General features: G+C 39.3%; 2 protein-coding genes across 4 annotated transcripts; both read left to right on the plus strand.

The window, feature by feature from the left end:
* Positions 1–65: 65 nt before the first annotated feature.
* Positions 66–6,587, plus strand: LOC110860547 (dnaJ homolog dnj-5). Of its 3 annotated transcripts, XR_004837349.1 has the most exons (13): positions 66–410; positions 554–708; positions 790–1,887; positions 1,977–2,895; positions 2,958–3,096; positions 3,170–3,457; positions 3,553–3,607; positions 3,718–3,941; positions 4,014–4,071; positions 4,260–4,304; positions 4,383–4,511; positions 4,644–5,552; positions 6,066–6,587. XR_004837349.1 is itself a non-coding variant. In XM_035860537.1 (12 exons), the coding sequence occupies exons 3-12, from the start codon at positions 835–837 to the stop codon at positions 4,962–4,964; spliced, it is 3,231 nt and encodes a 1,076-aa protein (XP_035716430.1). In that variant the 5' UTR covers positions 66–492; positions 554–708; positions 790–834; the 3' UTR covers positions 4,965–5,579. The 3 variants fall into 3 exon arrangements, 2 of the variants coding, with proteins under 2 accessions (XP_035716430.1, XP_021965299.1); XM_035860537.1 differs by lacking the exon at positions 6,066–6,587 and having other exon boundaries at positions 66–492; positions 4,644–5,579; XM_022109607.2 differs by lacking the exon at positions 6,066–6,587 and having other exon boundaries at positions 4,644–5,579.
* A 2,771-nt stretch (positions 6,588–9,358) lies between these two features.
* Positions 9,359–12,395, plus strand: LOC110860603. Its single transcript, XM_022109666.2, has 7 exons — positions 9,359–9,561; positions 9,688–9,988; positions 10,062–10,441; positions 10,559–10,743; positions 10,909–11,064; positions 11,130–11,338; positions 11,416–12,395. The coding sequence occupies exons 2-7, from the start codon at positions 9,717–9,719 to the stop codon at positions 12,170–12,172; spliced, it is 1,959 nt and encodes a 652-aa protein (XP_021965358.1). The 5' UTR covers positions 9,359–9,561; positions 9,688–9,716; the 3' UTR covers positions 12,173–12,395.
* Positions 12,396–12,653: the final 258 nt, after the last annotated feature.

Genomic DNA, 12,653 nt, shown 5'->3' on the forward strand with positions numbered 1-12,653 from the left:
CACTTCCACTTTTCACACTCTCACGACGAACAAAACCAGTGCAGTGCAGCAGCCAGCCTGACTTATTTTAACAACAGCACCTTTTTTAATTGCACACTCGTCTCTTCTTCAGCTGCTGTTTACATTTTTCTTAACGGAACGTCCCACGGGGGACGAAGTAACTTTTTGTCGAAGCGTTCCCCCATTTTGTGCAGCATAGAGCATTGTGGAAATGTGAGGTGTTTGACGAACGAGAAGAAAAAGGTGTGGAATTTGCGACAGTTTTGAGTGGGACGGACTAACGTTGCTGGTGTCGCAAATGCAAGGGCGACGAGAAACGACTGAAACGAGTTAGCAGCGACAAGAAAGCGGAACATAACGTGGTGTGGGTGGAGTAGTTTCAAACCAGGATTGTACTGAGTTAATTGAAGGTTTGTTACATATGTACATGTTTTTTGAAGTGTTTAAAAAATATGTATATGCAGAGGGATATCAGTTCACAGTTAGTTAGTGGTAACTTTTTAAAAGTTTAAATTGTGTATTTAAATTTACTTAAAGCTTGTGTTTCTTGCAGATTTTGTATCGAGTTGTGGGGGATGGAGAAGGGTTATCTAACAAGGAAAACGGAGTAATCTGATAAGTCGTGGTTATATATTGTGTACAGTTAGCAATTAGTGGAGACATGTTTTAAACGTGTACAATTGAGTTACTCCTATCTGAGATTTGAATGTAAGTGAGATTGTGTTGGGAAGATTTCTTTCTTTGAATTTAATTCGCGATGTTAATATTCTTGGTATTGTTAATTTCCAGAAATTGAGATTGTCTAGTTGTCACTGCACACTATCAAATGAAATCATGGACCGACGACAACACCCCAACAGAAATGGACAACAAAGTCCATTCGATTTCGGCTCGACACCATCTACTCCGCCGTTGACATCGTCTTCTTCTGGGCGACAACAATTATCTTCCCCATTTTTTGGAAATGTTAACAACAATAACAATGCTTCCATTCTTCAGTCATCCATGGGTTTAACCACGACAGATTTGCAGTATTTCCCAAACACTGGAGTTTATTATAGCAATCCTCCCACAATGCATAGCCCACCCCCAGGTTTTACAGCAGTTCAGCAACAAAACGCTGCTGGTCTTCCACCTGGATATCAGCACGTTCTTAATATGCAAAATGTTCACCTTCAACAACAATGTCCACCACAAAATTTATGCCATGTTGGTGGATTTCCTCAACAGCAGCAGCAACAACAACAAGTTCCCCCCATGTTTAATAATAATTTCACTCCCTTAGAGCTCGGAGAACATTCTGTTCATTACGACGCCATAAGTTCACTTCAGACCCAGATGCAAAAACATCCTGAATATAACATGTATGACAACAATGTTAACAACAATAATCACGGGATGATGGAATTTGGACAATCCACCTCCTTAGGAAACCGTTCAGCCACCGGTGTTAGTTGTCCTACTACCGATAGAAATATGTCCCCGATTGATAAGACCTTCATCGCTCAGAAAAGTGGGATTGAACCCCTCATCGACAATATTGTGGGATCAATGATATTCAACGGAGTCAATGGAACGTATACTCATTTCGGCCCTTCGGGATGCACAACATTTCCATCATCCGAATTTGAACGACATAATAATAACGAAGCAGCGCACATGGAATTTGTTGGTTCATCAGGACAAGCTCCAACGTTGGTTACAAATTATAAACCAAGTGACACCAAAATCGTCGAACAAAGGCAGGAATCGCCAACTCCACGAGGACAACAACAACAAAGTTCATGTTCCACGGGCCACATTGCTCCACAAATGGTTGGACGATCATCTACTCCCAATGGCGAAAACACAACGGCTGAAAATACTTCTCGACCTCAAACCCCAAATGTTAGTAAACTGGCAAAATTAACTAAACTCTTGTTATAATTACGTTAAAATTAAACTAATGTATATTTCTTAATTTTCCAATCTTACAGAAACCCTCATATTCTGAAATTTTGGCAAAGAGTAATGCAAACCAGAGTGGCGCTTCGACACCAACCTATCGACGCGCAACGTCGACTGCAAGTTCTTCCACATCATCACAGCCAGCAGCTTCGAAAAGCTCTTTTTCCAACCAACCCATCACATCTACTGCAAATCTCCCCCGAAAATCTGATTGCACAAGTGTTAGCTCTGGCTCTTCAGCAAACTCTTCTTCATGCACGTCCCTGTCATCCAGTCCAATCGCGAAGCAGAAAACTTTATCGCAAACAATTATGGGCCGTTTGTTTACGACATCCACTTTTGGCAAGGAGAACACTGCCACACCCACCAGCAAAACCTCATACTTCTCTTACAATAGAACCCCACCAGCATCCACGACTCCGACTCATCGCCGGAAGTCCGTGAACGAGATTAAACGTGACGATCGTAAAGTTCTTCAAGCGTCTCAAAACTCTGGGGGAAATTTAAAACTGAAGGTAAAACCAAAGTTTAACAAGGGGTCGGCATCAAGTATTCATTCGGATCCTGCTGTGGATGAGCAAACCCCACCACAGTCATCAGAACAACAGGAGGAGGATGGCGACTGGAAAACGTATTCTCGGAATAAACACACTACCACGACCAACCGACCTACTCAATCGCTGAATGTTTCAAACTCTAAATCAACAACGAGTGAAGAATTTAGTAACAAGGACGAGAACAAGATCGCTTCAAATAACGATGATGATGCTGATGAGGACGTTGTTTTTGAATCAGAAGAAGGAGATGCAAGTGGTGCATCGCGCCGTGAGGCTGATAAGACGAAATCTGGACAACAATCTGCCACCACGAATGTAGGGAATGGGAGTCAACAGCAAGCCCAACAACGAAAAAGCCGAGAAAAGGAAAGGCCCAAGAACAAAAAGGATTGTAAGTTGGTGAGAATAGTTATAATTCGAATTAACTAACAAACTTTTCATTTTACTTGCTAGGTCGAGTTGCTAATGCTGCAATCCAACGGTGTCATCGGATCGTATATTTATGGGGAATCACAATGATCTCTGCCGTAGCTTGGCTCGTGAAGCTGGTTACTGACGTTTTCACTCTTTCAATTTCGGTTGGATCTACACTGTAAGGAGTAAATTAATATTTGGCCAAGTTCTGACATATGTTGACATTTAATTGTACATTTCTATTAACTCAGAATGGAAGACTTATACTCTTGGTGGATAAATAAAGCTGTTCCTGGATTCCTCCAGCAAGTCAATATGATTGAAGAAACGTTACGAGTGAGTTGTCGAAAGTTGAAGCAGGGCGTCTCCTCTTGGAACCGGTGGCCATTTCGTCGGAAACTTAACGACGAGAGTAGTGATTTAAAAAAGAATTCTCAAGACCTCTTGGCGGCATTGGGACCTGACAAAAATATCCAGATAACTAATGCTGACGAAACGCTAAAGAGATTGCTTAGTTGCAAAGGCCAAGATCCATACAGGTAGAAGACTTTACAATGTTTACAATCAAGTAGAATTGGAAAATTTAGTAAAATTGTTCAACGTTGTGCTAAGAATCGACTTGCTTTGCTTACAGCATTTTGGGAGTGCGAAGCGACAGTTCTGATGAAACGATTAGAAGATATTACAAGGTAAGGTAAGAGGAACGAAACGCGGTTCCGCTCTACTTCCGGTTTCATTTCTTGAATTTTGTAAACGGCAAATTTTTTCACACTTTTCACCTTTTAACTTTTATATTTAGAAACAAGCCGTTTTAGTTCATCCTGATAAGAACCTGGTCGTTGGTGCAGAAGAGGCATTCAAAATACTAGGCAGGGCTTTTGAATTTATCGGCGAATCTTCTAAACGGCAAGAGTACCACAGCAAACTGCTGGAAGCGCATGCAAAGGAGCAGGTTTATGGTGAAATTGGGAAATTACTTGAACAATTGAGGAAAAAGATGGAAATTGCCACTAGTTCGATTCGGTAATTTTACTTTATATTATTATTAATTTGCACAATGATTAAATTTTAACTGGAAATTAATTTGTTTATTAGATGTACAAAATGCAATTTGCGCCACAAGAAAAATAAGACGGATCGTCCCCTCTTTGCTGTAAGTTTAAAATACTTTATTATAGCTTTGCGTTTTTCGCGCATCTGCCTGCTTGCTTTTATTTATTAACTATAAAACATGTTTTTATGCTCATTTTACTATATGATTGGCCAATTTTCTGTATGGTTTTGCGTTTATATCACGTAAATAAATCACAACTAACAATTTATTTCTATTCATTTTTACAGTGCAGATTCTGTTCTCAGTGCAAAATACACCATGCTGCTCGAGAGGTGAGATCTCTTCTACTTGTGAATATTTCAAATATGTAACACTCGTTTATTAAATTCTTAACAATTGTTTTTGTACAGGGTGAATTATGGGCTGAAAGCAAAGGGTGGTTTAAAATGTCTTGGAACTATTTTACTTGCATGGACTGTCACGTCTGGGAAATTAACGAATGGGCGAAATGTCAAAAGAAGAACTTGATGCATATCAAGGTATTATTTACTATAACATGTTACTTTGTTATTTGTTAGTTTGTTAAGTTGTTAAGTAGGGGGGTATAAAGAGCCTGGTCGGATTTATTTCCAATCCATATAAATAGTTATGGATTCTTATATGCATTTTAGGCGGATTCCCACTGTGTCATGTACAGGCTCGTGGCTGGCGGCGGAAACGGTGGCACTGGACAACAACCGGGAGGAGGAAATCCAGGTCAAGGTCCAGACGGTCAGTTTCACGTGGATCCTGAAGATGACTGGGACTCTCTAATTAACAACTTGTGTAAAACTGGTGGAGTTCCTGGAAACAAGGGGGACCATTTCTATCAGCAAGGCAACGGTTCGGCAGGGAATTTTTATACCAGTGGGGCTAGTGGTACTGCTAATGCCTCTTCTTCTACCACTAATGGCGCCGCGGCTGGTCGAAAGAGGAAGGGAAAGCGTAAATAAGCAGAAAGAAGAACTTCAGTAATCCGATCACCCACGGCTAATGCAAATATATTTAATTGAACCCAAAATTCGCACCTGAACCAAAACTAAACCCAGCCAATATTAATGCTTTTTGAAACTTTTATACTCAGAAAAGTGCTTCACACACAGTTCACAGTCAGTTTTATCTAATTATGTAATTTACAAAAATATCACCAACGTATTGTAGTTGTGAATGTGCTGCTATTTGTGCTCTTTTTTTGAATGATAATGATGACGACATATATAAGACGATCATTTTCTTCGGTGGCCGTATAAAATTTATACATATGTTACATGTTTTTTGACTATGCTCAATCTGTAATATTTTTCTCTTTAGTACTTGTTCATTTGACCCGTTCTCTAAATGTGCATGAGCTGCCGATGAATATGAATTGATTAACATGATTAAGTATGGCGTCCTCCTTCTTGTTAGAGATTACCAAAAATAGATAATTAATTAGTGGTACTTTCTAATTATTCTACAAAATTGACTTTTATTTGGACGAAGAATTTTTAAACAGACAGATTCGTGCTTATCTGTATGGATTTAGTTACTAATAAGATTGGGTGATTAAATATTAATTGATATATGTACCTATAATTTTATTACATAATATATGCATTTAACTTAATTCATTGCAGTTTTAATTATTTATCCAATGTGTATTTTTTGACTTTTAGGAATTACATTATAAATACAGGGTGGTTAAAATGTCACGCCACAATGGAAAATTTTTCAATGGGAAAAGTCCCTAAATCTCCATTAGTTACAAGATTTCGGATTGAGATTTTTATAAATTATTATCAAAACTGATGACAAAATTCTTAAAATGTTGCATTTTAGAGACAAAATTTCGGTAACTAATGGAAATTTACAAATTTTTCCCATCGAAAAATTTTCCATTGTTGCGTGACATTTTAACCACCCTGTATTAGGGACTCTCAATTTCCATGACATAATCGAAAAGTTTAGATTTTGAGTAGAAAAACCAGAATCCTAAGCGATTATACTGGGTATAATCGTAAATCTAGATTTTCGCTCATTTCATGGAAGTTGAGAATCACTAATATTCGAAATAGTATAAAAGATGAAGGAAGAATATTGAAATGCAAAACTTATTGTCATCTATAATTCAATTCATGAAGAAATGATCATTCTCAATTTCAACTTGATTTGCCAACATTGTGTAAGACTGCTTAAAAATTAATGAATTAATTGTTTAATTACTACAGTATAATTCTTATTTAATAATAGTATTAATATGAGTAGGATATTCATAAGATTAATAAACTATTTAAGTACTATGATATTAATGCTCGTATTTGTTATATTGCTTCGATGATAATAACATACACATTTCAAGTAGATTTATTATACGGTCTAGTTAGAGCTTTACAATTCTTGAATTTGACAGTAATTAATTATTAATTAAATTAAGAAGAGAACGTAAGTTTCCGAACTAATTGTTAGTTTTCTGCCAACCAATTACTGTACATGCATGTGTTGAATTCTACACACGCACATTGTATGTATTATACCAGCAGAAGAATTATAAAAGAATAAAGGAAGGTGGCATTATATTTTCTATGCCTGAAATTTAAGCTTGTATTCAGTAATTGCTTCATCTAAATTTGTATAATTGTGTTCATGCAATCTACGAGCTTTCTCAATCATCTGCCACCACGATTATAAATAAAACGATTAAAAGCTGCATCCATTTGTCATGATTTGCTGTTACGTTACTACGTTAGTACGAATATACGCAGTAACACAATTTTCAAACAAATTCTTAGATTCCAATTTTCTGTTTGGTTGACTTTAAAATTTGTACGGTGCCTAACATGCTCAAATCATGAACTTATGAAACCTTCACCAATCAGCCTTCAGTCTCTGGTCGGACCGCTGTATCTCCAGTCCGACCAGAATGCCATAACACTTTTAACTATGTGGAACTGCGTACAGCGAGTAACAAGGGGACGTTCACATAAGGCGTCATCAAAAAGCGAGTTAAAAGTACAAAACTCAAATTAATTTTTTCGATTTGTGTGTAACATATCGTTGTTAGACAATTACTGAGATAATTGGTTAACATAGTGCCACATTCTGTGCGTATGTCTCCCTACATTCATTCAAAAATATTTGAAGTTAGCTGGCAACCTCACATAAGAAGGTGGGAAAAGTCCAGGCAGAGAGTGAAGCCTGCACCAAATAACGAACAAATCACGGAAAAGCTATAGAGTAATAAAGCGATCAAGCTATAGAGTAATAAAGTGTCCAATAATTTTTACGGTCATGGCGCTGTATTTGATTTTGCGACACGTCGATAAAACCAAAAACAAGTGTTTTGCCAAATTTCATGCAAATCGGACGAGAAATGGAGAAGTTATGGCATGGCGACAAAATTTGGCGAAAAGAAGGTGGTGGCGGCGGGTGTGACCTTGCGACATGTCGATAACACCAAAAAGAAGTCTCTGTCGAAGTTTGATGAAAATCGGACGAAAAATGGCGAAATTATGGCATGGCGACGAAATTTGGCGAAAACAAGGTGGTGGCGATGAGTGTGACCTTGCGACATGTCGATAACACCAAAAAGAAGTCTGTCGAAGTTTGATGCAAATCGGACAAAAAATGGCGAAGTTATGGCATGGCGACGAAATTTGGCGAAAACAAGGTGGTGGCAATGAGTGTAACCTTGCGACGTCGATAACACCAAAAAGAAGTCTCTGTCGAAGTTTGATGGAAATCGGCCAATAAATGGCGAAGTTATGGCATGGCGACAAAATTTGGCGAAAAGAAGGTGGTGGCGGCGGGTGTGACCTTGTGACATGTCGACTACACCAATAAGAAGTCTCTGTCGAAATTTGATGGAAATCGGACGAGAAATGGCGAAATTATGGCATGGCGAAGAAATTTGGCGAAAACAAGGTGGTGGTGATAGGTGGAGCATTGCGACATACACTAATAAGAAGTCTCTGTCGAAATTTGATGGAAATCGGACGAGAAATGGCGAAATTATAGCATGGCGACGAAATTTGGCGAAAACAAGGTGGTGGCGATAGGTGGAGCATTGCGACATGTCGACTACACCAATAAGAAGTCTCTGTCGAAATTAGATGGGAATCGGACGAGAAATGGCGAAATTATGGAATGGCGACAAAGGTTGTCGCCATGCCATGCATTTATAAGGGGGGGAGCTGTTGGCCGCCCTGAGAAGGGCGTTTCCAGAGCACACGACGAGGACGTCGCTCCCTCGTGCTCCACGCGGGCGGGCCCCCACTTGCGCCCTTTGAGACGCAAGGGGGGTCTACCTCCACCGACCGGGAAAGCCCTGCCCACGTCGCCGCCTCTGCAACCGCGTTCCCCTAGGGGGCCCGTCTGACCCTCGCCTTACGAGGTGGGAGCGCACCCGTAAATCGGCCCCCATTAAGACTTCGAACTCGGGAACCCGGTCGGCCCCAAGGGGAGGTATCGCTAAAGAGCGGCGTCACCCAAGGGTTGGAGGTAGAGAGCCCCTCTCACTTGCCAAGCGCCACCCGCACTTTTGGCAAGCCCCGCCGGCTCCCCACCCGGTGAGCCTGCTTGATGGGAGGAGCATTGGAGGGGGGACCTTCCCGTAAGGCTCTCCCCTTGCAGCGTTGTTCCCCCGGACCACCCCTCCGACGGGAAGAGAGTCGGGGCTGTGGGACAAACCACGGGTGGACCCGACTCCCCAGAGAGGGCGGTCCAGGGGCGCAGCTGCAATGGGGAGCTCACCCAGGGACACGTCCCCCACGAGCGCCTCCCGCAGACTAAAAAAATTGCGGAACGAGACTTGTACTAGGCAACTTTGGCCCCCTAACCACTAAATGTAGCTACTTTTGCAAGAAAATGGTTCAATGACCGGACTTGAAACTGGTCAAATCAGCCTATTTTTTGGTAGTAGGGCAGTATGATCTTGCAGTTTGTGCATTAAAAGTTTCAAAAAGGTCAGTGGGGGTTTTCAAAACGAGGGGGTGGGGTATGGCCAACATGCGTATAGGAACATCTCACATGTTCCGTGTTTACAATTGTTACAAATAATTCAATTAATTATATCAACGTTGTTGGAGGTGGGAAAATATCGATTCTTATAGTTTTTTGGTCGCTGATTTCGAATCTGAGGTCAGTTTTTTGATTGCGACATCATGCAAAGGGGCACAGGGCCAATTAATTATGTTAAAATAACATAAAATTATAAAGCTGCAAATATAAGGCTGGGTCTGGTGGTAATTTATGAATAAATTAGAAGTTGACATAAATTCATGTACCTTTGTCAATCGGAGAGTGCTTCCCATCACTACTGCCACCTTGTGATAACTTTTGTAATAATCTACATGCCAACTGCAACTGCGTCTCTTCGTCACTCAAAGTTAGTCACCATTTCCATTTTAATTTTGGTCTTTTCTCCTCACTGAAGACTGAAGAAGATAAAACTGCCTCTAGTAAAAAAAAAGATATCGAAGGGTTGGTTATCTTTTTACGAGCCTATCGACAAAAGATTGAAGGAACATAAAACTTGAAAGAAGATTTGCTAGAGAAGAAAGAAAATAATACTCGGTAAGTGGGTCAAAGATCAAGTTGTCTTTGATAATCTAACACACTTTTTTATCATAATGCTAAAAAATAATTCTTCAGATTGTAACTGGAGTTAAATATCACCATTTCTTTTCTTTCTTGTTTTAGGAACAAGTACGACGACTGATTACGCCGAAATGTTGCTTGATAAGGATTTGGACACTCTTAAGGACGAATGGTGCTATCCGGATCGTCCATTGATGATCAATAGGAAGTACTCGTACAAATTGCTCAATATGCACAGCCCTGACAATTTTTCAATCATCGTGGTGGATCAGACTTCCGTGGTGATTCAAAGGCAGATTAAGGAGGCAATGGATCTTTATCTGCACAGCATTGCCGGTTGTGCACCGGTTGACGTTGCTTGTCTGAAGGATAGACTTCCTGTAACTGTCAAATTTGAGGATGGGTATGGGATTTATGTCATTGCTAATAAGCATACGATTACGAACATAATAAATATATTTTTGTATATTTCATAGGAAATTTCACCGAGCAGAGGTCAATTTAGTTGAAGAGAAGGGCGTGAATGTGTATATGGTGGATTCAGGAGTGGATATTTTGATCTCGGCTGATTCCATATATCCGTCGTCAACAGAACTTTTGAGACTTCCAAAGCTTTCGTTAATGTGTCGTCTTGCTCAAGTTGTCCCATTTGAGGAACAGGAAAAGTGGAAAAAGTATGACTACAAGTCGCTGTTCCAAGGAAAGAATACATCAGTGTTCTCAATTTCTCTAATTGACCGTGGAGTCTCTGAAGTTTGGCTCACGTGTGACAAGAAGGATGTTGGCTTCGAAATGGTTATGAATTTGGGTTTAGCTGATTTTGTTCCGCTAATTACTCATGGGACCAATGATGAAGGTAAAAGATTTCTAATTTCCAATTCATTTACATAATTTTTATCGACCTCAATTAATGTTACTATTGGATTAGATATTATATATATTAATATATTGTAATTTTTTTTACATAATTTAGGGCCACAAATGCTTGGAAAGTATCCTCGATATGATTACAATGATTGGATTGGACAGAAAATCGGAGTCTTTGGGACGAAGGTTTCAAAAGTGGGATCGAATTTCAAAGTGCATCTTCAACTTCATCCGACTATAATGGAGGCTGTTGATGCTGGATTGTTGAAGTATGACTCTACTTCCAAAGACGTAAGTAATATTACTCCTCAGTCACTACGAACTTCGTAGTCTTCACTTCGTATTACGAAGTCAAGACTACACTTAACTTACACTATACAAACATAAAGTTATTCTATTCGTACCTTCTTATCACTCGATTATTTGTGTTATTAATAATGTGTACTGTTCTTAAAGGCCAAGGACTTTTCAAAGGATATTGGTGATGCTGTTCTTGTTGCGTATGGCGAGGACAAAATGAATTATCGAGCTACCATTTTTCAAAAGTCAAGGGTTGGGTACTTGGTAAAACTGGTAGACTACGGAGACTTTGTCAATGTTCAGGAAAAAGACGTAAGTTTTAATTGTACAGTTCATGTCGCATTAAATCGTCAATATCGTAATGAATTATGTTTTAGATGCTCAAGATTTCGAAAGAACTCGTTGAGATTCCTGAAGCAGCCACACCCTGCTACTTAGTTGAACTATTGGCAGCGGACCCGAGCAAACTTCCTTCAGATGAAACCACCAAGGGCAAATTGATGGAGTTGATTATTGAAAAAAATCTGGAATGTTACATTAGCCATGCAAATTTCATTGATGACGTGGATCCCCGAGAAATTCGAAAGTAAGATAATAAAGTAGAGATTTCTAATTATTTAAACTGAGTTTTAACCTTTACACTTGTCTCTCTCCCTCTATCAGGTGTGTAGTGACCCTCGCCTCAGAAGAAGGGATACCACTTCTTGATGATTTTGGCCTAAGAAAGCCAAACCTCTGCAAGTATTATACAAACGTTGACCACGAATTTCCCATGATCGACCAGGGTCTTGCAAAGGAATTATTTAGTGGCCCCTCAGCATACATGTCGGGAGTTCAATATGAAGGAGTTGTGTCTTTCATAGAAAATTATGACTCGATTTGCATTCAGCTAGAAGGTGACGACCATCGAGCGGATGGACTAAGTGAAGAACTGACACAATTTTTGAATAATTGGAAAAATGTCCCTCAACTGAATCCTTCATCTCTGATCAATGGAACTTACGTCGCGGCCAGGCAAAACATTGAAGATGATTTACGCTACTATAGAGCTAAAATTTTGGAGGCTTGTCCAGACAAAGATGCGTACAAAGTCGTTTTTCTGGATTATGGAAATTATGATGTCGTTACTTCTGCAATGATAAAACCCCTCCCGTCTTACTTTTGCAAGGACAAAGCGTTTGCTCTTAAAGCCTCAATCCCAATCAAAGTACTCCCCGGTGTAAGTGAAGACGAGGTGTATCACTATGTTGAAAAGTTTACAGAGGAACAAGAGCTTACCGTGTATCTCAAAACTATGGATAACTTAATTTATGCTTGGATCATGTGTATGGACAAAATGCTTACAACATCTTTGATTGAGAGTAAGAATCCCCTCGTCATGCTGATCTTTCCAACCCCAATTATTCCATTGAAAAATTAAAGTAAAACTAAAAATGCGTTTGTTTTTTAGTACTTATGAATGATAATGTTTTTATTTTCCAAATTTACTAATGGTTTGTTATCCATCTGTATGCTTTGCATATTCACTTTATTGTTTTCTGAACATGATTTATATGTTTTGTATACCCTTTGTTAAATTCTTCTACACATTTCCTTGCTTGTTACTAAAATAAATCCAACCTCCATGCTAAATTAAACTCAAATTGTGTAATTGATGAGTATACTTTATGCGTACTTAATTCATTTGGCTTATTTTACACATTCAAATATCATAAGAATCACATTTTACATATCCTATGAAAAGGAAGGAAGCATAAGTTTATGTTCACAATTACCATAAGTAACTTATCTATCTACGAACTTATCATGCGACCTATAAACATAAATTGCCAAGTAGTCAGTGACTTGGTTGGTAGTCAGTAACTGAGGAATACCAAAATGCCCCACATCTGGAGGCAGGA

The sequence above is a fragment of the Folsomia candida genome, unplaced genomic scaffold, assembly GCF_002217175.1.
Source record: "Folsomia candida strain VU population unplaced genomic scaffold, ASM221717v1 Fcan01_Sc033, whole genome shotgun sequence".
NCBI classification, from domain to species: Eukaryota; Metazoa; Arthropoda; class Collembola; order Entomobryomorpha; family Isotomidae; genus Folsomia; species Folsomia candida.

What these genes read in the sequence shown, in the direction of transcription:
- LOC110860547 (XM_035860537.1), top strand. Translation starts at nt 835, where the DNA reads ATGGACCGACGACAACACCCCAACAGAAATGGACAACAAAGTCCATTC. An exon ending in GCCCAAGAACAAAAAGGATT is followed by an intron (nt 2,896 to 2,957) that starts GTAAGTTGGTGA and finishes TTTACTTGCTAG; the next exon opens with GTCGAGTTGCTAATGCTGCA. An exon ending in TACACCATGCTGCTCGAGAG is followed by an intron (nt 4,305 to 4,382) that starts GTGAGATCTCTT and finishes GTTTTTGTACAG; the next exon opens with GGTGAATTATGGGCTGAAAG.
- LOC110860603 (XM_022109666.2), top strand. Translation starts at nt 9,717, where the DNA reads ATGTTGCTTGATAAGGATTTGGACACTCTTAAGGACGAATGGTGCTAT. An exon ending in ACTGTCAAATTTGAGGATGG is followed by an intron (nt 9,989 to 10,061) that starts GTATGGGATTTA and finishes TATATTTCATAG; the next exon opens with GAAATTTCACCGAGCAGAGG. An exon ending in TCAATGTTCAGGAAAAAGAC is followed by an intron (nt 11,065 to 11,129) that starts GTAAGTTTTAAT and finishes ATTATGTTTTAG; the next exon opens with ATGCTCAAGATTTCGAAAGA.